This window comes from Bos taurus, chromosome 26 (genome assembly GCF_002263795.3).
Source record: "Bos taurus isolate L1 Dominette 01449 registration number 42190680 breed Hereford chromosome 26, ARS-UCD2.0, whole genome shotgun sequence".
In the NCBI taxonomy this organism is placed as follows: Eukaryota; Metazoa; Chordata; class Mammalia; order Artiodactyla; family Bovidae; genus Bos; species Bos taurus.
In genome coordinates, this window is record NC_037353.1 from 24,303,340 (window position 1) to 24,329,316 (window position 25,977).

The 25,977-nt window shown below is 48.7% G+C and overlaps 1 protein-coding gene across 6 annotated transcripts in view; it reads right to left on the bottom strand.

Annotated features, from left to right (window-relative positions):
* Nucleotides 1-25,977, bottom strand: part of SH3PXD2A (SH3 and PX domains 2A) — a 249,288-nt gene that overhangs the window by 142,034 nt on the left and 81,277 nt on the right. For 4 of the 6 annotated variants that reach the window (XM_059882031.1, XM_024985923.2, XM_015460723.3 and 1 more), the window contains exon 3: nucleotides 10,428-10,503. In XM_059882031.1, the coding sequence (XP_059738014.1) occupies nucleotides 10,428-10,503 (76 nt within the window). Of the gene's footprint in view, nucleotides 1-10,427; nucleotides 10,504-11,036; nucleotides 11,147-25,977 lie in introns of those variants that run through there. The other 2 variants (XM_059882032.1, XM_024985924.2) reach the window with 2 other exon arrangements.

The following is a 25,977-nucleotide window of genomic DNA, read 5'->3' on the forward strand; positions in this document are numbered from 1 at the left end:
TGTTCCGACTTACTGACGACGAAGTGTGGCTGGGGCTTGAGCACCCTTCTGGTTAGGCTGGTGATGGGTGGGGAAGAGGGCTGTGCCGTGACATACACCCCCAACCAACAGGGACCCAGAAAACAGGCAGGCAATTCAGGTATGTATAGGGATTTGAGATCGATGAACCAGCCCTCACAGGTGTGATGCCTTGTCTCCCATGCACCTCTACTTTAGATCAGAAATTGACTTACCAACACAGGGCCAGTGGTTTATATTATGTGAATGGCCTGAATGTAACCAAACACCCAGGAAGTGCTGAAGACAATCAGCCAGTCTAAGGAAGGGCTCCACTGGACCTTAAAACAGTGCTTCTCCAGCTTTCCTACACATACAAATACCCTGTGCATCTCATTAGAATGCAGACTGTAACTTCGTGGGTCTGGCATGGAGCCAAGACTCTGCATATCTAACGAGCTCTCCGATGAAGCTTCGCTGCTGATCTGCCAGCTACATTTTGAACAGCAAACCTTGAAATGCACAGACCGCCTGTAAGACCTCACTCTTGGAAAGGAGCTGAGAGAGACAGCTCAGCCTTTTGTGTTGAGCCCCCCGAACTAGGACTCACCAAGTCACCATCAAGTATTGAGTGCTGGCTGTGTGCTTCATGGATAACATTTCATCTGATACTCTCAACAGCCCTGGGGGAATTTAACAGATGAAGGTCACCAGGGAGGTGCAGAGATGCAGCATAAGGCTAGCCCTGGATCACAGGCTAGGCTGTGGAGAGGTTGAAGTGAGGCCTCCAGTGCTGACTGACATGCAACACGCACCAGCTCCATCATGGAAAAAGCACAGTTTTGGACAACAAGCACCCAGGTGTAAACCCAGAGGCGTTTGAGCCCAAAGCTGGTGTTTGGAACCACGACGCTCTGGGGCTGGCAGAGCTGAGGAGTCACACAGTATATCCTTTAGCAATGCAGCTTTGGAAATTCTCCCTGAGATCTGCCCCTTCGTCCTCATTAAGGGGAAATCCAGCCCCTGGGCTCCAGCCTGGGGAGAAATAGAAGCGTGGCCCTTCTCCCTCCCTCCCTTCCCCTGAAGTGTAGACAGAGACTAGTGCTGCCAGCCCCGTGCCCACCCCTTGCAGTGCCCTCGCTTCCTCCTAAGCTTTCTGAAGGTGCATTCAAGTGAACAGACTTCACCTTCAGGCCATGCCAGTCCCTCAGGCCCACTGTGGTCTGGAGGCTGGGCTGTCTGGCATCCTGGGGCCTCCACGGTGGACACCAGTCCTTGCAGCCGTGGAGGTGAAGGGGGAGGGGTGCTCTCAGGGCCCACAGCTCGGAGCAGGCGGCCCCTGGATGAATGGGGCATCAGTTCCTATGGGCCTGGGGCGTCTCCAAGAGCTAGCTCAGTTCTCACCAGGGAAGAGCTCTGGCTCAGGGCTCTGTCCTTGGGCTGGGTCCAGTTGGGGTGACCTTGAACAAGCAGTGGAGGGGTCAGCCCAGGGACACCATGGAGATCTGCCACCAGCACCCTTACCTCCTAAGAAGGGGGGCCCTGAGCTCCCTCTCAATGGGCCTCAGTGTTCTTCCTGCACCATCACTACCCCGCCACCCCTCCTAACCCCTGGGCCCAGAAGCCAGAGCGCCTAATGCCTGGAGGCTCCTGGGGAGAGAGGCTGGTGGTGGGACTCCCCAGCACAAAGCATCTTTCATACGTGCCAGAGGCTTCAGCTAGCTCAGAGAGTGGGGGAAGCTTCCTTTCACCCCAGGGTGAAGTCCAAGGCCCACGGTGGGGGAAAGGTCCTGGGAAAACTGGGTCTGCATCTTGGGCTGGGCTGCCCCCAATACAACCTGCATGTCATCAGCCGTTCTCAATCCCTCCCTTACCCCCAGCTCTAGTCCATCAGCGAGGCCTCCTGGCTGTTCCTCTGAAATACACCTCAGGCCTTCTTCCCTCCACGCCATTGCCCAGCCCGGGCCAAGCCAGCCTCCTCTCTTGCTGGCCCCATCCAGCCTCCATGGGTCTTCCCACCCCACGCTCGCTCCTTTTCCCTTCTAGTCTATCCCAGATGCTCAGCTGAGAATCCTTTCAAAACAAAAATCAGATTATGGGTCCTCAGCCTAAGAACTTCAGAGATCTCTCACCACACTGAGGACAAATCCTCACCCCTCAGTCTGGCCCAGCACCGTGGCACAGCCTGGCTGGGTATGGCAGCCACGCTGAAAGCTCAGTGACCAGGCTTCTCATGGTGCCCCTCCCCCACCCACCCAGGGGCCCAGCACCTGCTTTCTTCTCTGACTTCAGCTGCCCTCTTGCTATCTCACCTGTATCACACCTGAGCTCAGGTAACTGACCTGGCATTTCCTGATAGTGTGTATTTCCTGATAGTGCCACTCCCAGGGCACACCTGAATGCCCTCTAAGCAGGAGTGAAAGGATGTGACCCTTGAAAAAGGATGTTTGGGCATGGGGCAAGCACACCATTTATTTCTAGAGAGGAGGAGGTGGGGAGATCAGGAATGTCACGGAGACTGGAAGTCACATCTCTCTGGTGACTTTGCCAACATGCAAGATGACCCCGGTTGCTCTACCAAACTTCTAGTTTTCCGTGTGCAATGTGCCACAGTGATGAGCAAGAGTTACACTAGAATCCAGGACTCTGGCTCCTGCCCAGGGCACATTTCCCTGCACATTGCATTAGGCAAGCTGACTGAGACCATGTGAAGAATGCATTTCTGCTTAGATCAGAGGCTTCTTGTGGAAGATACCCCAGGACACACTCCACTGGGGGCTGAGGGTTTGGGGTGGACGTTCAAGAGGCTGATTCTCTCCTAGAATTATCTCTGGACAAGAAGATACATGGCACATGGTAACAAAGTGACCTGACTCCTGCCTTGGTCTGGAAATGAGGGAATGGCATGGGGGAAGGACGAGGGGGCCTGAGCCACACTGACATTTAAAAGTAAAAGGGGCCCTTGAGTGACTGCCTTCCCCAAAGCTCATTACCTCCAGGGAGACCTGGCTGCCGCGAAGCTCGAGACCCTGCTCTGTTATCACGGCATCAGTTCCAGAGATGCTCAGTCTCTTCCCACCTTTCTGCCCAGATCAACCGTCTGGATCTTCAGCTCTTCAGAAAGGAGCTCTCTGCAGCTTTGCAAGTGACCGCAGGGAGGGCGGGAGCAGCAGGAAGCGCAGCTGGGGCTGCTCTGTGGCGCTGACTCAGCACAGAGAGGGAGGGTGGGCAGAGGGTGGCGCACAGGAAACCCGCGTGTCCTGCAGCCAAGCTGCCCGAAGGAGAGGCAGGCTGGGAGCCCTGGAGTCTCTCCCTCGGCAGTTCACACCATGAGTTCTAGGTACCACATGCTTGCACCACTGTCCCAAACGGTGATTAACCCATTTGACAGATGAGGAAACCGATCTGGGAGGCCTGTGACTGGGCCACGTGGCAGACCTTCCATGCCAACACACACGTGTGGAGCCCTCTCATTCCTGGGCATCTCTGCCACGGAGACACGCTGTGGAATCCTTGGTTCCACAACTCCTGTCTGCCTGGTTCACTGTGGCCATTCCACCCCGACACTTGCCACCTGCTTTACACACTTCCTGCTGTTCTTAAACATCCACACTCAGTCACACTTAGCCTGCTGGCCCCTCAGCCTGGCACCTGGGGCCCTGATCTGCCCACGTCTGGCTCAGTTCAGGTGTCACCTCTGTAAAGCAGCCTTTTGGGATCACGTAAGCTCAGGAGCAGGGCTTCCCCTGTGGCTCAGCGGTAGAGAATCCCTGCAAAGCAGGAGACACAGGAGGCAGGGGTTTGATCCCTGGGTCGGGAAGATCCCCTGGAGGAGAGCGTGGCAACGCACTTCAGTATTCTTGTCTGGAGAATCCTATTGTTAGAGGATCCTGGAGTTTATAGAGTCACAAAGAGTAGGACGTGACCAAAGTGACCGAGCATGCGTACACATATGGAGCCCCAGTGGCATGACCTGGCTGCTTTTCTTTCTGGCTCTTATCACTATTGGAAACTGCTCGCTGGTTTGCTTCCAGACTCCCCCGCTGGAAGGAAAGCTTCCTGAGAACAGCGGCCCAGTCTACCTTGCTCTTGGCTACGTCACCAGTGCCTACAGCTGAGCCTGGCACGTAGTAGGTGCTCAACTAATACCTGTGGCAGAAACAAACTCGGAACACTCTTCCACGTAGCGTTCAGAATCAGATGCCGAGAACAGGCCCGGGAACCACCCGCCCCAGATTACAGAGTGACAGGATGATTTTGAGGGGTGGGGGCAGTAATTACAGCAAGAGAAGACCCAGCACTTCCAGAGGAAATAGAGGAAAGTTGCTTTTAAAACAGCACACGGTGCTGTTCAGGCCTATAATCTTGTTGATCTTTTGGAAACCCTGGCATTACCAGCAGACCCTACGTTCCCTTCTGCATCACATAGAACCTTTGCCTTTTCCTGCCATCCCAGGTCATTGGTGGGGCTCAGAAACCTCTCAGGCCATCTCCCCTGGGGGCTGCAGCACCTGCCAGCATCTCTGAGCTGCTGATTCCCCCGCAGCCCTCCAGGCCCTTTGGGGAGGGTTTTTTCAGGCCTGCTGGGGATCAGCAGAACCACCGACAGCCCAGGGAGAGAGCTGACTCTTCCCCAAGCCACAGACCAACTCTAGCTAAACACATCCCTCCCCCTTGCTTCCTTCTGAGCTGGAACAAACACCGGATCTCCTGCACAGGGCTCTCGGGGGGCAGGGAGAGGAAGGACTCAGAGCCCGTGCTTGCAATTCCCCCAGCACCTACCCTGCATTGGGGCCCCAGACTGCCTCTTCACTAAGGGGCAACATGTAAACTGGCGAGTGGGTACCAAAGGACGAAGCATGCTTGCTTTCTAAAAATACACTCCTCTAAGTTCGTGAGGTCATGAGGCTGTGGGCAGCCTGGCAGCACCTCTCTGATTAAGGTGATAGGCTCACTTTTCTTCCTAAGCTATCTAGCTTCTCCACGCCTCGCCAACCTGGGAGTATGTATACTGGTGGGTGGGACTGACTCTGATATGAAGGTGAAGGGGCTTTCTGGAAGTTCAGAGGCCAGCACCAGCCGTACAGAGACACAGATGGCTTGCAAGTGGGAGGAGACCTTGCACAGACTTTGCCAAGCGAGTTGACCTCTTTCTGCTCTGCTGCCTGGCTTCTGAAGCCCCTTGGTCCCTGGTCGCAATGGTTTGCTTTTTACATCAGCAGCTACACATTCTATTTCACTCTGTAATGACCATTTCCTCCCCGAGAGCCTCCTTGGGCTGGCAAACTCAAGATATACAGGAAATCTATTCCAATCCCAGAATGGGCAACAGGAGATGGATTTTCCACAATAGTCTTTTAAAACAAGGCAGAGAGTTCCATGTAAACAGTAGGCTGCCCTGAGAGGCTGCTGACCCCATCGTGCTTGGCCCAGTATCCTAAAGAACTTCACTTCTGTCCACTCCTCCCCAAAGCAGGAGACCTCAGAGAGATGTACTTGTGAGACAATTTTCTTTGGTTCTCTTGCATTTCCGTGTCTTGTCAACAAAGTACTGCCCGCCTTTAGTTCTGGATTATCTTTTCAAAGGTGCTTGTAGAGCAAACAGTTTTAAAAGACAGAGGCAGTGTCTTGCTCTGGAGTAATCAGCAGGTTTGCACAGAGCCTTGGGAGACTGGGACAGTCTCTTTCCAGAGCCAAAGGAGTAGGTTTGCTTACTGCCCCTTATAAAAGATGTGGGCTCCTTAAGATCTGGTTCCTCTCCTATAACGTAATGCATTGCACGTGCAGGCATTGTTCTGGGCCCATGGGGCCATGCCCTACGGGACTTGGAGGCAATGGGAGCTGATGCCAATGTGCTGTTGCTCATGCTGCTTGCAATGCCATCATGAAGCCTCCTGTCTCTGACCCAGGAGTCTCGTCTTTTCTGCTGGCATCCAGGAGTCTGGGGTAAGCTAATGTAATTGGCTTGAAAATACGGTAAAATCCTATATCTTACTCTAAAATCTCAAATCTGGTGGACTAGTGTTGCTCATACTGAGGTCAACACTGTTGACCAATCTCTGAGTTTCAGGTCTGTTTCCCGCTTCCAGCAAACTCAGAAGAAGTCCCAAATTATAAAAATATACATAAACCCAGAAAAGAATTACTTTAATAAAAAGTACGCTCTACTTTGCAAAAGGGTTTATTATGTGTCTCTTTTACAAAAATAGCATTTAGGATACCTAAAAGATGATGTGATTTGTCCCAAAGAGAAAAATTTACACAGAAGTTTTTAGGAATAAGCATTAAGATAAAACAAGGTTCACTCCTGCTTTCTGTTAGAGGTACGAATGCCAATGGGTCAGGATTGGGAGAGGAACTTCTCAGGGACAATTGTCAAACCGCCGTCTCCTTCCTAAGGATCAGCTGGCATGCTTGCTTACTAGTCCTCTCTACCTCATTATACTAAAAGTCAATTTCTGGAGTCTGTAATTGTAGATAACTGAGTCATCAATTTCCTGGGTTTGATAATGTACTGTTGTTAAATAAGATATTACTACTGGGGAAGCTGGGCAGTGGGTACACAGCTCAGTGGCTATGTGATGACGGAAAGTGATGTGACCTGTCCATAAATTGGGACTAATGCCACCTAGCCTGTGGTTTGGTCGTGGAATTGGAGGGGAGGCATATAGAGTACCTAGGAGTTTTACAGGGTTTCCCAGGTGGTGCTAGCGGTAAAGAACCCGCCTGCCAAAGCAGGAGACATAAGAGACGTGGGTTCAATCCCTGCGTCGGGAAGATCCCCTGGAGGAGGGGATGGCAACCCACTCCAGTATTCTTGCCTGGACAATCCCATGGACAGAGGAGCCTGGCAGGGTATGATCCATGGGGTCACAAGAGTCGGACACAACTTAGTGACTAAACCACCAAAGGTCTATGAGCCTCCAGACAGGAGCCTGCAGCCAGAGCACAGCAGCTGGCCTAATGCTCCAAAGACACCCCCAGAGCCCCTGCCTGGGCAGCAGAGAAGCACATCACGTCCCAGTCACTTCTAAAGCTAAAATTAAGGCACCTCTGGAGACCACAGGGGCGCCCTGCTTCCTGCCCTTGGATTCCCCTTGTTCTGAAATTCCAGGCAAGGCAAAGTGCTGGCGGAGCTGTTCCTGAACCTGGCTGCTGCCCTCCCGGCTGCCTGCCGGAGCATCCGCTGCTGGATTACCTCAGCGTCTTTGAGCACCGAGGTTCTGCTGAGTCACTGCCGCCAGGGCTCAGCCCTGGGGAATCAGCAGGTGACTGCAGACGCCCTCTCCAGAGGTAGGGAGGTGGGAACAGGGTCTCCAGCTGGTGTCAGGTAATACAGTCTACCTGTAGGCATCCTGTCCGGGGCCCCTTACCAGCTGATGCTCCCACCCTGCGCTCTGTGGGTGTTGGCTGCTAAGGGCTCACAGCTCCCCTTCTGTAGGGACACGCCCTCAGCCCTCAAGAGCACCTGTCCACATTTCACACTGCTGAGAGAGGGGGCAGCTCATGATAATAGTGGCTGATATACTTCCCTAAGATGGGACAACTCTGTGGTGCCGTCCACCCTCCAGAGCTCCTCACAGGATCAGGCTGAGGCCAGACTTAGCTGACCCTGCACCTCGGCCCCTTGTCCTCCCCTGTCCTGTGCTGCTCCCCTCACTGACCTGGGATGTTTACCTGAGGGCAGTCCTCGGAAGTCATCTTGCCTAAGAACCCTCGTCTCAGGCTCTGCTTCCCAGAACCTGACCTAAGGCAGGCAACATTCATCACTGCCCTTCTCTGAAACCCTCATATCTGGGGGAGCTCCTTCGATTCAGGGTTGTGGGGTGGCTTTGGAACCCCCAGGCCCACTCCAACCCTTACTTGCTTGGTTCTGCTTCTCTTGATTTTTTTTTTTCCTTCAATCTTTTTCCTTCCTCTTCAAGCTAAGAACTGAGTCAAGTATGAGAGGGTTAAGGTAGCTCCTAGTGAGTGAGGGAAAAGCCAGGAACAGGGCCTGGGGATCTGAGGGTGGGATTCCAAATGTCCATTCTGAAGTTCTGGAGAGCAAGTGAGCAAAAGGGAAGATATGGAGAGAGAGCTCCGCTGAAGGAAGGGGAGAAATGCAGAAACACACAAGAAAAGGAAACTTCCTTCTGGATGGAGGGATGGGGTAGGCATGAGGGGCCAGTCAACCTCACTCCTCTAGACAATAACACACACAATGCACAGTATCCTCTCTTGGGGGCTGGCCGAGTCCAGTGCCTTCTCCCAGGAGTTGGATATTTTGGGTGGGGGGCGGGTAGGAGGGAGGGGCAGTCTTTTAAATTAATAGCTGCCATTTATTGAGCATTTACTATGGGACAGGCACTGTTCAAAGTATTTCACATGAATTCTTTTGATCTTCACCCCAATCCTAGAAGAGGAACCTGAAGTTCAGAGAGGTCTCTATCCTGCAGCAGGAGGCTTTTGATGCCTTGGGCTCACAATGAGCTCTTTTTCGGTCAAAATTGGAATTTCAGGGAATTCCCTGGCAGTCCAGTGGTTAAGACTTGGCACTTTCACTGTCAGGGCCTGGGTTTGATCCCTGGTCAGGGAACTAAGATTCTGCAAGCCGAGTGGCAGGACCAAAAAAAAAAAAAAAGGAATTTCACAGGGATAGGAAGGGTCACATTCTGCCTTCAGTGCGTCTATGATTAAGGAGTAGACCTTCCCTCTCTCTTAGCTTGAGGGTTCCTTTAGATGAAGGAAACAAATCCAGATCTCCCTGGATTCACCCAGCCACCCCAGTCCCTGGCCCTGGGGACTTATTCCTGGGCCCCGCACAGGCTGAGCCCCTCATAAACATCCAGTGAGTAAATAACAGTGACGTGCTTTCTCCTTGGATCACTGGTCACAAGTAGGGGAGAAACTGGTTCTTCTTGATAAACAGGCAGCCTTCATACCCCGAAGCTGGGTCCACTCAGCAACAGGGCCCGGCACTGGCTTCCTAGGCTCTTGGACACTAGCTGGGCTCCCAGGTCCTTGGTGGGTGGAGAATCTGACTGTATGGGAGCAACATCTAAGGTCACTACAAACCTGGGTGTTGGATGTCCCAATTCCCTCGAGGCTCAGCGGAAAGCCAGGCAGGGTGCAAAAGTTAACTCCTGGGCTGGGGAATGGAGGCAGTCTCCTGCCTCCATGGCAGGGGCCCAGGGCTGAGATTCCTGACACCCTCACTGACTCGTTCTCATCTTGTCTGTTCTGTAGGGATTAGAAGTTCTTTTTTTGTAGGTAAATCAATTCTCTACAGCTTTAGCATTAGGCGGGGAGGGCAGGCAGCAATGCCTGCTTTTGTCTTTCACTGATTTTGAGGATGGGGGTACACTTCTTAGAGAAGAACCACTCTCTGGGGGAGCTGCCCCACAGTAGGTTTTCAAGTCAACAAGCAGGTACTAACCACGGGCGGGCCACGTGCCAGGGATTAATGAGACGCAGATCTGCTACTTGCAATGGCCCCACTGATCCCTGTCATTCTGGGGGCTGGCCCCAGGAGGGCATGGAGGGTGAAGACCACTGGAGGGCAGCTCCCCAGGAACCAGCCTAGCCCACCAGCCTGGGGAAAGACAGGGCATCGGAGAGCCAGCAGGCAGTACCACCCACGCAGTTCAGGGCAAAGAGCCCAGTTTGGGGCAGGAAACCAAGCTCACACCTCAGGTCTGCCACTTTGATGGTCAGTTACTTAACATCTCTGAACCCCAGCATCTTCATCCCTCAAGCAGAAATCATAATGCATGCCTCAGTTTGGAGATTTGTATATGATCACAAATTTAAAAGCACTTTGTAAGCTATATATTCCTATACCAGTTGAAGACATCACAGTAATAGCAGGTTACGCCACCCTGAGAAGAGTCCCTCTCGATTACACAACATAATCAATTGCCTTGAACATGCTCCAAAACGGTGTGATGGTTAATGGCCTTTATGATTAGACAAACCTGGGTTCAAATCCTCTCTCTGTCAGCTCACAGGCTGAGTTATGTAAGCTGGCAGGACCTCGCTGGATAACCGTGCCAGGAGGACTCGAACAGGGTGGGAGGGAAAGTGTGCTCGATTTAAGGTTATCTGTGATTACAACGGGAGCCAGTGGAGAGTTCAGTCTGCAGGTTTTCATCCTTTCATGGGAGAACTTGAGCTCTCTATGCTTTTTGTAAAAAGGACACCAAAGTCCCAGAGCTGAGAAGCTCCTCATAGGTTACACAGTCTGGGGCCAGCAGAGGTAGGAGAGGCCCCTGTGAAGGCAATGGCCTTCAAAATCAGGGACTTCCGATCCCCTGGGGGTTGTTAACATGAAGGTTGCTAGGCCCACCCTGAGCCAGAATTCTGGTAGAATTGCCAACCTTCTCTTGGCTTAGAGAACGCCCCTCTCCAGGGTACCCCCATCCCATCAGCAGGGACCATCCCAAGCTTACCTGGGAGGAAGGGGATGATTCTCTGCTTGGGGTCCTTCTGGCCACCTTCGATGGGAAACTTATCCAAAAGCTGCATCTGAGAAGCCAGACAGAGGGATAGGATTCAGAAGACTGGGACTACTCCGCATCCCCTACTCCGCTCCACTGCTCCCGGCCCCACCGCCCTCACACGGATGAGCGACGCCTCAAATCCCTCATTTCACAGACGATTAACAAACCACATGGGGCATGAGTGCGCACAGGCAGAGCTTTCTGTGCATCAAAGGGGGTGCCTGAACCGTCTCAAGGAGGCCTGAGGGTGCAGGAGGGGAGGTATCCGGAGACGCCCCGGAGGAAGGCCGGTGTAGGGGCCAGCAAGATTTCAGGCCAGGCTGCAGGTGGGATTTCCAGAGGCTTCTGTGGACCCAGTTTTTTTCACACGTCATATGCTGGGTGAGCTCTTTAGTCATTCAACCCATCCCCCCCAACCCTGGGCCAGGATGCAGAAGGCCCCACCTGATACATCAGACAGACCACCCACCTTCCAGAACCACTCTGCAGAAACAGACCCAGATGTTATTTTAATTGCAAAACCAAGTCTAGCCCCTTGCCCCCTCTTCCGTCTCCTACCTTCCCACCCTGAGGTCGCTGCTGTTTTTCCAGGGACAGACCCATTGGAAGAGCTTCCAGGGTTCTGGAAGAACAGCTGTTTTTTCTTCCGCTATGCTGGGCTGAAATTCTGTATAAACTGGAAAAACACACAGGAGACGGGATGGACGAAGCCACGGCCCCTGTGTGTGTGTGCGTGTGTGTGTGTGGTTAGCCTCCCTTCCAAGGCAAGGGAGGATGGGAGGTGGAGCGGAGTGGAGAGCCGGACCCAACCCACTGCCCCAGCTGCATGACCCTGGGCCAGGCTGCAAGCTTTTGCCTCATCGGTAAAATGAGGAAGATCCCTCACATGATGAATGAAAGTTCATCCCTTCTTTCTAATATCAATTAATATTTATTGAGCGTCTCCTTAGAGCACTGGGCACTTAGAAAAATCGGCAGTAAAGAAAAGAGACGAAGTTCCTGCCCTCAGGGAGTTTACATTCTAGTTGGTGAGACCACACAGTAACCAAATAAGTGCTATGCTGTGGGGATACGTGCTATAAAGAAAAATGAAGTAGGATAAAGTGGTGGGGCAGAACAGGAAGAAACAGTGATTTTATATAGCGTGGTGAGGGAATCCTCACAAATCAGATGGCAATTTGGCAGAGACCTGATGGAGAGGAAGCGAGCCACAGTGGAGGGGGAGAATAGTCCAGGCAAGGGAAGAGCCAGTGGAGTGGAGGCTGGAGAGGAGTGTGCAGGGCTGGAGGTACAGGTAATGGGATCCAGGCAGAGGCGGATCATGCAGAGGACGGCTGGAGCTACAGGGAAGTGAAGGGGCCACACTGGGGAAACAGGAGATCACTTAGGAGTCAACTGGGACCAAAGTGCTGCCTTGGAGGTGGTGACATGTGGTCCTACGCTAGATTTGACGTGTGCGTGGTATGTGTGCATGCGTGTATGTGTGTGCACACATGCCCGTGTGTGCATATTCCCATCTAGCCACCTGCCTGCCCAGTTCTAAATCTGCATGATTTTAGGATCCTCTCTTGCACAGCCATAATCCAACACACACAGGCTATTTAGAGCCCACATGTGAAGGGTGGGTCGTTGTTGGATTCCATTCAAAACAACACAACTATTGCACCGTTATTAACTTTCACTTCCCTGAACACAGACTAAAATTTAACAAAAGCTGGCTCATGGGTTTTCAAACCCCAATGTTGTAAGTCCACCTCTCTACCATTTAATAATTGCCTGCTACGTGCAAATACAGACAACAGACCTAACACTATAAACTTGTACTTAGGATTTTTTAAATTAATAGATTTTCAAATAAATTCTACATGGAGTACAACTTTTACTTTTTTCTCTCCCCATCCCCTCAGCCATCTTCTACTTTGTAATTTTTTTTCTGTATTACACAAGTAATTCATATTCATTGAGGGAAAAAACTAGAAATTACAGAAGCAGTAATTGGACTGACTCATTGGAAAAGACCCTGATGCTGGGAAAGATTGAAGGCAGGAGGAGAAAAGGGATGACCGAGGATGAGATGGTTGAATGGCATCACCAACTCGATGGACGTGAGTTTGAGCAAGCTCTGGGAGTTGGTGACAGATAGGAAGCCTGGTATGCTGCAGTCCATGGGGTCACAAAGAGTCAGACATGACTGAGCGACTGAACTGAACTGAACTGACAGAAGCAGTAGATAAAAAAAGAGAGCAAGAGTCACTCACTATCCTTCCCCCTGAAAAAGCAACATTAATATTTGGGCTGTATATCCTTTCCAGATGTGCATTAAATAAAATAAGCTCATCCATGCATTATACTGTGTAATGGCATTGTCTCATGTCAGGATTATTTCCATACCAGCATTCTTCATTGTGACATAGAATTTCGATGTTTGAACAGGCCATGGTTGACTTACCTACACTCTACTGTTGGATGAGATGGTCAGATAGCATCACGGACTCAATGGACATGAACTTGAGCAAACTGCAGGAGATAGTGAAGGACAGGGAAGCCTGGCGTGCTGTAGTCCATGGGATCGCAGAGAGTCAGACACGACTGAGCAACTACTGTTGGGTATTCACTACTTACGTGTAACACCAGAGTGAACATCCTTTCCATGTACCTATGTACACCTTAATACTTCTTCTATCCTTTGTTTCATCTCATTAAAATCTATGCAAATCTATAGGCGCCTTAAATCTCTTCTGGAAGAAGACTGAGGATAAATAGATGGATATAACTGACATGCTATAGGCCAGGCCTGGGGCCTCTGAGCAGCAGCTTCATAGGATTTCTGAGAAATGGCACAGAGAGGATGGGGAGAAAGGCAGGCCTGGCTCAGGGCCCGGTGTAGAGTAATTTGCCCTCATCAGATCACTTTTCTCCTGAAAAAGGGAGGCTTGCTATGCCTGGCAAGCCAAGAGACTTGCCCAAACTGCCCTGTCTCTTTGGGGCTCGCAGGAGTTAGGCTACAGAAACTTTAAGTTGCTTATCTGCTCTGATCTACATTTGTTCGCTGACTGCTAAATTCTTTTTCAGACCTAGGATTCTGAGATTCTCACCAACAATGCATAGGGAAGGTGGTGCCAAGAGAGATGGGCAGGGAAAGATTCATGCGTTCCTTCCTTTCCTCTCAAAACATTTGCCGTGTGCCTTCTATATGCCAGCCCTCTGTGAGGTGCTAGAGATGAGTTACATCACAGTCTCTACACCAAGGAGCTCATGGTCTCGATCTAGAGCAGGGCTTCACTGCCTTCAACACACATACAGAGCACCTCTGCCAACATGTTAAAAAGCAGGTGCTGATTCAGTGGGTCCAGGCAGGGGCCCGAGATCCTCCATTTCTACGAAGCTCAGGTGAGGCCGAAACTGCTGGTCCACAGTCACATTCAGCAACAAAGCTCTAGAGCTGTCTCATGTTGCAGTCACCACCCACATGTGGCTGTTGAAATATGGCCCATCCAAATTGAGATGCCCTGTAAGTATAAAATATGTGCCAGGTTTCAAAGACTTAGTACGAAACAAAACAAGTGAAATATCTCATTAACAATGTCTGTACTGATTGTATGTTGAAATGATAATATTCTGGATATGAAAGGTTAAGTAAAAATATTCTTAAAACAATTTCACCTGTTTTATACTTTTACATAGCTACTAGAAGAATTTAAATTCTACATGTGGTTGATATTATATTTGGATATTATATTGATATTACATTATATACTATAGACAGGCTGCTGTAGAGCAAGATGGTTCTCAAAGCATAGCTTAAGGTCTGTTCAAACCCGACGCCCTGGTGGAGGGAGGCGTCTATTAAAAATGCAGTTTCCTGGGCTCTGCCCAGAGGTCTGTGAAGCTTTGTCCTGGTGCTAGAGACAGACAAGCAAGTTCTGGAGTGACGGGGAATGGTGAGGATGTATGAACAGCATCCTGTGGGACCTGAAGGGAGAGGTCAGGGAAGACTTCCTGTAGGAGGTGAGGCCAGCTCTGTCTTGGCAGAGCGATGGTCACGTTCCCTGTACCTTCCTTGCCAAGAGCAGCCTGACCTCTCCCCCTGGGTTCATGTGCCTCCTAGAAGGCAGGGGTCATCTGATAGCCTCGCAGATTTGAATTTTCCCTCAGAAGGCCTCTTGAGGATGCTAGGCAGCCGACCTCTCTCCCACCTCCTCCTTCTGTTACAGCTTTTCCGCTTCCCCCAACTCTGTCTTAATCTGGGTCCCTCTGAGGCCAAGACAAGCCCATATAATTAAAGTACTGGGTCAGTGGGCCCTCCCCAGAGCTGTAAGCACCCAGCTGACCGGCCGCTCTCAGGTGCGGATCCCAGCTACACCTGTCATCTGATCACACCACCACTGCTCAGCCTCGGCATCTGTCCTCCTGGTCTCCTCCAGGGCTTACTGGCCACAGGAAGGCGACGCACTGCTAACCAGATGCTTGTGGCATTTTCTCTGCCTACAGGTCACTTTTCAAAGAAAGCAAATCCCCTGGCTCAGACTCCAGAGTAAACCAAATACAGGCAGCCAGCTGAGTTTACTCAGTATGGGGGGCTTGCAAGACCTCACCGGGCAGTGGTGTGGCCCGTGCACAGCACATTAAGGCTGGGGATGAACATCTGCCATCATGTGTAATACACAAGGTGAATGTCTGGGCCAGGTGGGCTGCAAAGTGGGTTCGATAACGTGTTTTTTGTTTAGTCGCTAAACTCTTTTGCGACCCCTGGACTTAGCCCTCCAGGCTCCTCTGCCTGGGGGATTTCCCAGGCAAGAATACTGGAGAGGGTTGCCATTTCCTTCTCCAGGGAATCTTCCCACCTAGAGATTGAACCCATATCTGCTTTGCAGGAGGATTCTTTACCGCTGAGCTACCAGGGAAGCGGAGTTGTATAACCTGGTGGGTGTCTAATTTGCAGGACGGGGGTCTGATAGAGAAAAGTCACATGAAAGGAAGGCTGAGGGGGGCTGTCTGATGAAGAAGCTGCCCAGACCTTCCCTGGGGAGGAAGCCTGGGTGTGTGGGCCATGAGGAAGGAAGCTCCGCCCCTCAGAGAATACTGCTGCGGCCACCTTTTTGGGCAGGAAGTGGATTCTCCTGTCACTCCAGCAAGGGCCTGACTTGGGCTGGAGGAAAAGCAGGGCCCGTTGCCAGGGTCCCTCTCAGAGCAAGAGTGTTTGGCTGAGGAAGCCCTGAGCAACCACATCAGAGCTCTTCTGCGTGTGGAGGACGCCAGGCTGTTTATCTAAGGGGTGGATAGTGCGAGAGATACGGGACAGCTCGGCTCCAAGAGCCAGCCCCGGCCAGAGAAAGCTGATTCGGCCAGAGAAAGCTGATTCGGCAGCTCTCCCTGGGCAGGGCTGAGCAGCAATAAACACTGGGGAGGGAGAGGGGTGGGCCCCAGACCCAGCTGGGGCACATCTGTAACCCAAGAGTTCGGCTCCTCGCCCTTCCAAGTGGGTGGAGTTCCCAGCGACTCCGGCTCTGAGGCCCCAATGCTTATGACCATTTCCAGCTCAGGAACAAAGGGAACATTCGTTACTACAAGAGGCTGGTGGGTTCCCTGATCTAGAGATCCCACTTATAAAGAGGCAAAGTCACCTCATCTCCCTGGGGATTCAGAGATCATGGCTTGTCTGTTCACCAGGCCCTGTGTTAGACGCAGGACCACAGGAAGAATCACAGAAACAGACAGAGACGATAGCGATGCATCACGTGACTTTTCTTAAAGTTCTCATTCTTCGTGGTCTGAAATGTATGTCCCCATCCCTTCCTTCTTTGATGAAAGTATCAGGAAATATCTACACTGGGAAGCCCCTGACCATCCAGCCTAAGGTCACCCCTCCTCTCTGTGAATTCCAACAGTCCCTATTTCAGCACTTCATATAGTTTTTTGAGACATTTTGGTACAAGTTCATCTCATTGCCCTCAAGAGGAGGGATCCTTCCTCTTGAATAGTCTTGGTGCCTTCGCAGAAAACCAGTTCAAGATAGATGTATGGGTTTATTCCGGGACTCTCAATTCTATCCCTTTGATCTATAAATCTAGCCTATGTCTGTGCCACTCCATCTTGATAACTGTAGCTTTATAGAAGTTTTCTTTTTTAATAGACTTTTAAAGAGAAGTTTTAGGTTCAAAGCAAAATGAAGCAGGAAGTACAGAGAATTCTCATGGACTTCCTCACCAAGCACATTCCCAGTCTCCCCCATCAAAATCCCAGACCAGAGCAGCACATTAATTGCACTTGATGAACCTACAGTGACAAAGAACTATCATCCAAAGTCCATAGTTCACACTATGGCTTGTTTTTGATATTGTACATTTGATAGGTTTGGACAAATGTATCACGTGTGTCCACCATGACAGAATCATATAGAGTAGCTTCACAGTCCTGAGAAACCTCTGTGCTCCACCGACTCATCCCCTTTCCACTAATTCCAGCAACCACTGGAATTTACCATCTCCATAGTTTTGCCTTTACTACAAGATCACAGAGTTGGAATCATACACGATGTAGTCTTTTCAAAATAGATTCTTTAATTTTTAAAATGTACAATATGCATTTAAGTTTCCTCCATGTCTTCTCATGGCTTGATAGTTCATTTCTTGTTAACACTGACTAGTAAGATTCCATCATGTGGATGTACTACAGCTTATTTACCTGTTCACCTACTGAAGGACATCTCGGTTGTGTCTAAGTTTTGGCAATTATGAATGATGCTGCTGTAAACATCCATGTGCAGGTTTTTGTGTGGACATAGTTTTGAGCTCATTTGGAAGATGATTGCCGAACTGCATGGTAAGAGTACGTTTAGTTTTGTAAAAAAACTATCTTCCAAAGTGGCTGCAGCATCTTGCGTTGTGACCAGCAATGAATGCAAGCTCCTGTTGCTCTACATCCTTGCCAACATTTGGTATTGTCAGTGCCTTGGCTTCTCACTATTCTGATACAGGTGTGTCATGATAGGATTTTGTAGATTTAATTTGCAATTTCCTAATGACAGACAATGTTGAGCACTGCTTCATACGCTTATCTGCCATCTATATATCTTCGGTGAGGCCTCTGTTAAGATCTTTGTTTATTTATTAGTCAGGCTGCTCATTTTCTTATTGTTAAATTTTAAGAGGTCTTTATATATTTTGGATAACAGTCATCTATCTGATATGTCTTTGCAAATATATACTCCCAGTCTGTAGCTTGTCTTGTCATTCTCTTGATGTAATAAGTTTTATGTGTTTTGAAACTGTTATTAACAGTGTTTGAAATTTTCATTTTCTAACTGTTTGCTGCTAGTAGCATACATTGGAGAAAGAAATGGCAACCCACTCCAGTGTTCTTGCCTGGAGAATCCCAGGGACGGGGGAGCCTGGTGGGCTGCCGTCTATGGGGTCGCACAGAGTCGGACACAACTGAAGCGACTTAGCAGCAGCAGCAGCAGTAGTATACAGATATACAGTTGGCTTTTGCATACTGAACGTGTATCCTGCAACTTTGTTAAAATCATTTATTGATTCTAATAGGTATTTTTGTCTTTTGCAGATTTCTTAGCATTTTCTACATAGACAGTCATGTCAGGAGGAAAAAAAAAGACCATTATATATCTTTCTATTTCCAACATGTATGTCTTTTCTTATTTCACTGGCTACAAGGTCCAGGACCATGCTGAATAAAAGAAGTAAAAGAGAACAGTCTTGCCTTATTCCAGTCTATTTTGGGAGGTGCCATATGGAGTGGAATGCTGGATCTTAGTTCCCTGACCAGGACTGAAGCTGTGCACCCCCTGCAGTGGAAGCATAGGGTCTCAACAGCTGGACCATTAGGGAAGTCCTGCCTTATTCCAATCTTAAGAGGAAAATACTCAGGCTTTCACCACGAAGTACGATGATACTGGCAGGTTCTCTGTAGATGCCCAGGATAAGAAAGCTTTCTTTGATTTCTAGTTTACTTAGATGTTTTTTAAAAAATCATGCTTTTACTGAATCGACTGATGCATTTTTTCTCCTATATTCTGCCAATATAGTGAAATATACTGATAGATCTTGAAATGTTGAACCAATTTGCATTTTTGAGATAAATTCTACTTGGTTATGGTATAATTATCCTTTCTATACACTGCTGGACTTGATTTACTAAATATTTTTAAGAAAAAATCTGCATCCATGTTCATGGTATTCTGATATTTTCCTTTCTTATAGTGTTCTCATCAGGTTTTGATATCAAGATTATGCTCACTTTATACAGTGAGTTAGAAACTATTCCATCTTCTTGAGTGTAAGAATGGTATTATTTCATCCTTGAATGCTGGATAGAGTTCATGAATGAAACTATGTGGATTTGGAGCTTTCCTTGCAGGAAAGTATTTGATTATGAATTCAATTTCTTTAACAGGTATAAAGGCACTTAACATTTTTCTTTTTCTTGTTGAGTCAGCTTTGAAAAAGTTGAGTTTTCCAAAGAATTTGCCCATGTTGTCTTATTGGATTTAATGAGAAAAAACTGTTACTAACACTCCCTTATTATTATTTCACCTGAATTAGTATCTTCTCTTTCTCCTGATATGGGTAATGTGTCTTTTCTCTTTTTGGTTGTTCTTAGTAGGAGTTTATCAATTTTATTAATCTTTTCAAAGAGCAGACTTGGGTTCTATTAGTTTTCTTTACTATTTTCTACCTTTTATTTTATTGTTTTGTTCTCATAATATCTTTTCTTCTAATTAATTTAGGTTTAGGGTTTTTTTCTTAAAGTGAAAATTTAGATGATTGATTTTAAACTTTCTTTTAAAATTCACACATATCATGATGATAGTTTTCTCTCTAAACAGTACTTCAGCTGTGACCCACAAATTTTCATATGCTGTGTTTTCACTATGTTTAATGTTCAAAAATTTTTTGAATATCCTTTCTTCTTTGGACTCATAGACCCCTTCCCACGCAATTCAACTGCGAAGTCAAGAAACATAACGAAAACTATACCAAGGCACATCATAAGCAGGTTATTCAAACATCAGTAATAAAGAGAAAATTCTTAAAAGCAGGAAAAAAGACATTTTTACATGCAGGGGAACAAAGCTAATGATGACTGTAGATTTCTTGTTGGAAAAAAATGCAAATAAGAAGACAAGGGAAAGTCTGAGATGCCTGCGGGGGCCAGAAATTCCTCTATCTTGACCCCAACCACAATTCTGCTTCACATTAGGGAACCTCAGCTACAAAGTCTATGCAGGTCCTCCACATGACACTGACCTCTTCATCTATCAGTTGGCGATCAAAAAATTTATCATCCAAAATGGGAAGCTACTGAGAGCGAAAAGGAACACTATTAATAATTATGTCAGGATACAAGGTACAAAATAGGACTTCCAAGACTGTACTGGTTAATGGAGCCATGTAGTCACCCTAACTCTGAGTTCCCAGCACCTACCACAGGTCCTGGTATAAATGCTTGATGATAAAAATAAGATTTATTGAGAACTTAGTTTGTGTTAGGCACTTGGTGGTGGTTTAGTCTCTAAGCTGTATCCGACTCTCTCGACCCCATGGACCCACCAGGATCCTCAGTCCATGAGATTCTCCAGGCAAGAATACTGGAGTGGGTTGTCACTTCCTTCTTTCCTTCTCCAGGGGATATTCCTGATCCAGGGATTGAATCCAGGTGTCCTGCACTGCAGGCAGATTCTTTACCGACTGAGCTACCAGGGAAGCCCAAAGTATTAGTCGCTTAGTCGTGTCCGACTCTGCAACCCCATAGATTGTAGCCCACCAGGATCTCTGTCTATGGGATTCCCCAGGCAAGAATACCGGAGTGGGCAGCCATTCCCTTCTCCAGGGGATCTTCCCAACCCAGAGATTGAACCAGGGTCTCCTCCATTGCAGGCAGATTCTTTACATTTGAGCCACCAGGCAAGTGGTTAGGCACCTGCTCATCTCAATTCTCATACCAACTTTGAGGTAGGTACTATTAATACCCTATTTTCCAGACAAAGAAATGACCATACAGAAAGATTAAATAACCTGCCTAAAAAACAAGATGTGGAACTGGGATTTGAACCTAGGCAATCTGGCTACAGACACCGGTCTCTTGACTACCATAGTCTGAATGAATCAACTGAATGAAAGAAAGGATTCAGAAATTCTACCACTAGAGTTCCATTTCTATGAAATTTCACTGAAGGTGTAGGAATGACTCATACTTAGAAGATATCAATGTAATTTGCCACATTATCAGGTAAAGGATAAAAACTACATAATCATTCTTTGATAAAACTCAACACCTATTTATGATTTTCTTTTAATGTGGCAAACAGGAAATGGGAGCAAACTTTCTTGATCTGAGAACGTTTACCCACAACACTCCTCAGTGAAGAAACACTGGGATAAAACAAGCACGCTCTCCACTACTTCCATCTGTTATTGGATCTATGCTGCTTCCCAAGGTATTAACACAAGAGAAAGAAATGGGAGGCACAAAGACAGAAAGGGGGAAAAAGTCAGTACTCACAACCAATAGAAACTTATATATAGACTACAAATATAAAAACTGAAAGAAAAAAAAAGACCCCTCCAAAGATGCACGCTTTTGGCTCTTGAAGGGTTGTGACACTTTGATTAAAAAGGAACTAACCCCTAGAAGGTATAAGACACTAGGACTTGAAGGAGAAAGTAAGATGAAAAGTTGTGAAGTGTGGTGGTGATGGCCGCACATCAGTGTAAATGTACTTAATGCCGATGAACTGCACACTTAAAAAAGGTTAAAATGAGGGACTTTCCTTGTGGTCCAATGGTTAAGGTTTTGCCTTGCAATGCAATGGACACGGGTTCCATTGGGTTGGGGAACTAAGATCCCATATGCCACAGAGCAACGAAGCCCATGTGTCACAGCCACTGAGACCGTGCACTCTAACAAAAGATCCCGCGTGATGAAACGGAGATCCCGAGTGCTGCAACCAAAACCCAATGCAGTCAAATAAATAAATAAAGATATTTGTTAAAAGATATCATTTTTAAAAAGGTGAAATGTTTTATATGTATTTTACCATACTACAAAAATGTTAAGATTGATGTTATGCATATTTTAGCACAATAAAAAAAGAAAGAATAAGATACCAGGGCTCTACAGCAGAGAGGAGTCAGGACAATTCTCTCTTTGTCACCCCAGGAGCAGCCGCACACAGAGCCCTGAGCACAGCATTCGAGTCTGGAGCCTGGGCTCCAAAAGGCACTGGCTGCACAGTGGCCCTGTGCAAGGCACTGATTCTTGTCTGTGCAACGGGGGAAGATGATGCAACTCACAGGGAAGATATGAGGACCCAGAGAAGATGCTGCAGGAGACGTGCTCTGTACACAGAAAGGGGCAGCACAGCCATGAGGCAGCCTGGCAGCTGCTCAGAGAGCTCCCAAGATAAGGAGAGGTTGTGGGTGGATGGATAGGAAGGGTACAGGCTCTCTTGCCAAACCCACTAGAGTCTTCGGAGAACAGACTCGACACCTTAGGTATCCCGGAAGCAGCAGCAGAAGAGACAAAGGGTAGAGAGGACCCCTCCACCCCGGCAAGGACCTCCCTTCCTTGGATGCCTTTGGTGGCTGGGGGATGGGCACAAGCCACACTGAAGACTCGGGGTGTTGGTACACACGCCAGCTTTGTGAGAGAGCCCACCCTGGGTTCCAGAGTCCTTAACAAGCCTAAGAAGTCGTCCTTGAATATTTTCTGGAAAGCGTGCAAGCTTTCATGACTTCAAATCCCTTCCCAACCAAGCCATTACCATGATGTTCCAGACACGCTTCCCAAATAGTGTACATCACGGTCCATGATGTGACTGGGAGCTGGGAAAGCCACACGGGCACAAGAGGCTTAGCCAGTAGTGTTAGATGAGTGCCAGGCTTCTGAGAGGCATCAAAAGCATGTGATGGGGCTCAGGGAAGCACAAGACTGGTATGGCTGGAGGAAGCAAAGCAGACTTCTTAGAGGAGGACACGTTAGATGTAGGGCTTGCGTAAATGGGGGGCGGGGAGAAAGGGGAAGAGGGCATTCCAGTGGGAAAAATGGCCAATACAAAGGCTCGGCAGTGGGAGTTTCAGGACTGCTAGAGGAAGCACTCAGACTGGAGTGCAGTGACTTGTCATGAATTCCATGAAACGCTGCCATGTGTTGGAGAAAGTGGTGGGATCTCGGGTGGAGGCCCCTGATCATTCATTCCAGTGATTTGGGGATGAACACACAGCTGGCCCCAGAGCAGGATACGGGCAGAGGCCCGGTGTCCCACTCCACAAGGATGGGGGCGGGCAGTCATGGCATCTGAAAGCATCTCAGAAAATGTGACGATGTGGAGAAGGAATCCATTCCAGAGCTCATCTCGAGGCTGGTACTGCATGTGGATGGAGACTCTGCAGGCGGGGATGGCAGGTGAGATGCCCCAGATGCCTGCTTGAGTAATAGCCCTTACTCACTAAACTGCTGTCTAAGTGCTGAGTCTGGAAACAGGTGGGCGCTTTGCTTTGTTGAGGGTCTGAGATGAACAACTCAGAGCAACAAAAGAGGCTTTGGGTACCACCAGGGCCCTCTCTACTTTCCCCCAACACCTTCCCACAGATGCTAAAGACATTCTCAACACATATTTAAAGACCACCGATTTGAAGGGAACGTCAAATTGTCATCCTCCCCAGGGAGCCCATGCACCTCAATTTGGCCTTGCTTACCCCAAGTCCCCTCTCCAGGAAGCACCAGCTTGTCATCGTGTGCACATATACAACACACTCTCAAGCAAGGGTTCCTCGATTCTGAGTCTGACTCTGCAACACTGATGCTAGAGGCGCTCCTGCCCTCCCAGAGCTGAGGTCTGGTAACTAGGGAGACCCAGGGGTGGGGTGGTTCACAAGCTCACCAGTGCCCTGGCCTCTGCACCCACTATGAACAATCATGCAGAAGCAAGTGAAGAGCAGAAGCCAGGTGCTCAAAAATGATCCACAGATAGATCCTCCCCTACCTGCCTCTCAGGGCTGTTAAGAGAATCAGAGAAGGTTAGAATATTGAGCAATGATCGAGGCAAAACAGAGTGTGCTGCAAACCAAGTAGGTGTGATTCATCCTGTGTTTTATAGGCAAGGAGACAGGTGCACAGAGAAGTTAGGTAACTTGCTCAACAACATAGAGCAAAGGAGTGATAATAGGCTAGAGTGAAGCCCAGGCCGTAGGGTTTCCCCAAATGATGCAGTTCCCCCTGGAGGCAGGGCAGCACAGAGTCCCTCAAGTATAGGCACCAGCCCCCTTCCCTACATGGGATCGATGCTGCTACTATGATTTATCTATTACTTTTCTTTGAGTCCCTTTCTGGAAAAACTTAAATAGTTATTTTTGTTGTATATTAGTTTCCTGTGACTGCTATAACAACTTACTACAGCTCAGTGCCGTAAAACAACACAAACTAATTTTCTTAGAGCTCAGGTCAGAAGTGCAAAATGAGAACTAAGGGGCTAAAATTCCAGGTGTCAGCAGAGTGGTTTCCTTCCTGAAGCTCAGTGCGGAGACTTGGTTTCCTTGCCATTTTCAGCTTCCAGAGGCCACCCATACTTCTGGGCTCACAGCCCCATCCTCCATCTTCAAAGCACCCCAATCTCTGCTTTCACTGTCACATCTTCTCCTCTGAATCTCCTGCGCCTCTTGCTCACCTGGATAATCAAGAATACGCTCCCCTTTCAAGATCTAAAAAGCTCCTTTTACCACAGAAGGTAACAAGCCCAGGTTCCAGGAATTAGAATGGGGACATCTCTGTGGGGGAGCATTATTCAGCCTATCAAAAGTCACATCCAAAGCAATAATATCTATGAAATCATAAGCGTGTTGGTGTGTGTGTGTGTGTGTACACAAACTATATGTGTGTGCTGTGCTTAGTTGCTCAGTCGTGTCCGACTCTTGCGACCCCATGACTGTAGCCCTCCAGGCTCTTCTGTCCATGGGGATTCTCCAGGCAAGAAGACTGGAGTGGGTTGCCATTTCCTTCTCCAGGGGATCTTCCCAACCCAGGGATGGAATCCAGGTATCCTGCATTGCAGGTGGATTCTTTACCATCTGAGCCACCAGGGAAGACCAAGAATACTGGAGTGAGTAACCTATCTCTTCTCCAGGGGATTGTCCTGACCCAGGCATCAAACCAGGGTCACCTGTATTGCAGGCAGATTCTTTACTAGCTGAGCTACCAGGGAACACTATGTGCACACACACACACACACACACACACACACACACATTCATATTCCAACTGGATTAACTTGCTAGGGTCACCACAACAAAACATCACAAACTGAATGGCTTAAACAATGGAAATACATTGTTTCAGTTCTGGAGTCCAGAAGTCTGAGAACAAGGTGTTGGCAGGGCTAGCTCCCTCCGAGGTCTGTGCGAGAGGCTCTGTTCCATGCCTCTCTCCTAGTTTCTATGATTTGCTGGCAATCTTCAGTGTTCCTTGGCTTGTGGAAGCATCACCCCGTCTCTGGCTTCATCTTCACATGGCGTTCTCCCTGTGTGCCTGTCTGTGTCCAAATTTCTCCTTTTTATAAGGATATCAGTCATTGGATTAGGGGCCCACCAGCATGACCTCATCTTAACTAATTGCATCTGCAACAAGCCTATTTCCAAATAAGGTCACATTCTGAGGTGCTAGGGATTACAGCTTCAACATACGCATTTGGGGAGCACATAAGACTTCACCCCCTAACCCCAGCACACATTGAAACAATACATAACTATGAAAAGAGAAAGAATTAGCCCACGTATTACCCCAAAGCCTCTTCCTGTGCTCACAAGGTGCCTGCACAATGTTTTGGAAAATGTGAATAATAATAAACGGTACATAGCTCCTCAGATCTGGATTCAAATCAGTCTCCTCATCTGCGAAATGAGGACAGTTGTAGAATCTGCCTGATGGGGTGAGCGAGAGGATTCGATGAGATAATGTGTGTCAAGTACTTGGCACAGAGCGTGGCACAGACTAGCGGCCCCCACACGTGAGCTATTATTATCACCGCTGTCATCAGCATCACTCTTGGTATGGCGCTAGCCTGTATCCCCAGTGCCAGGAAAAGTGCTTGGGAACCTACAGCCCAGAGGTCACGGAGGCACAGAGCCCATGAGGGACAGACGGGTCTGGGAGGTGTCTGTGAGCCTCTAGGGGCCCCTGGGGAGCTGCCCAGCTGTTGTGCGTGGGCTGTTTGGGGAGGAGACCTCTGGCTTTCCCAGCAGCTCATTGGGTGCGTGGGAGCTGGCTGGGATGTATTTGACATTAACGTGGTGGGGCCTGCAACACCCACAGAGAGATGCAGAGTGAAGAAGCAGGGATGTGCACAATGGCCTTATCCTAGAAAGTATCCAACCAGAAGAGGCCCTGCTTTCCCCGTGAAACTACAAAGGGGGCTCCTTCCACACACCTCCACCATGCAGACCCACAACCTTTGGAGAAAAAGCATGGGGTGGGAGTCAAGGGCAGA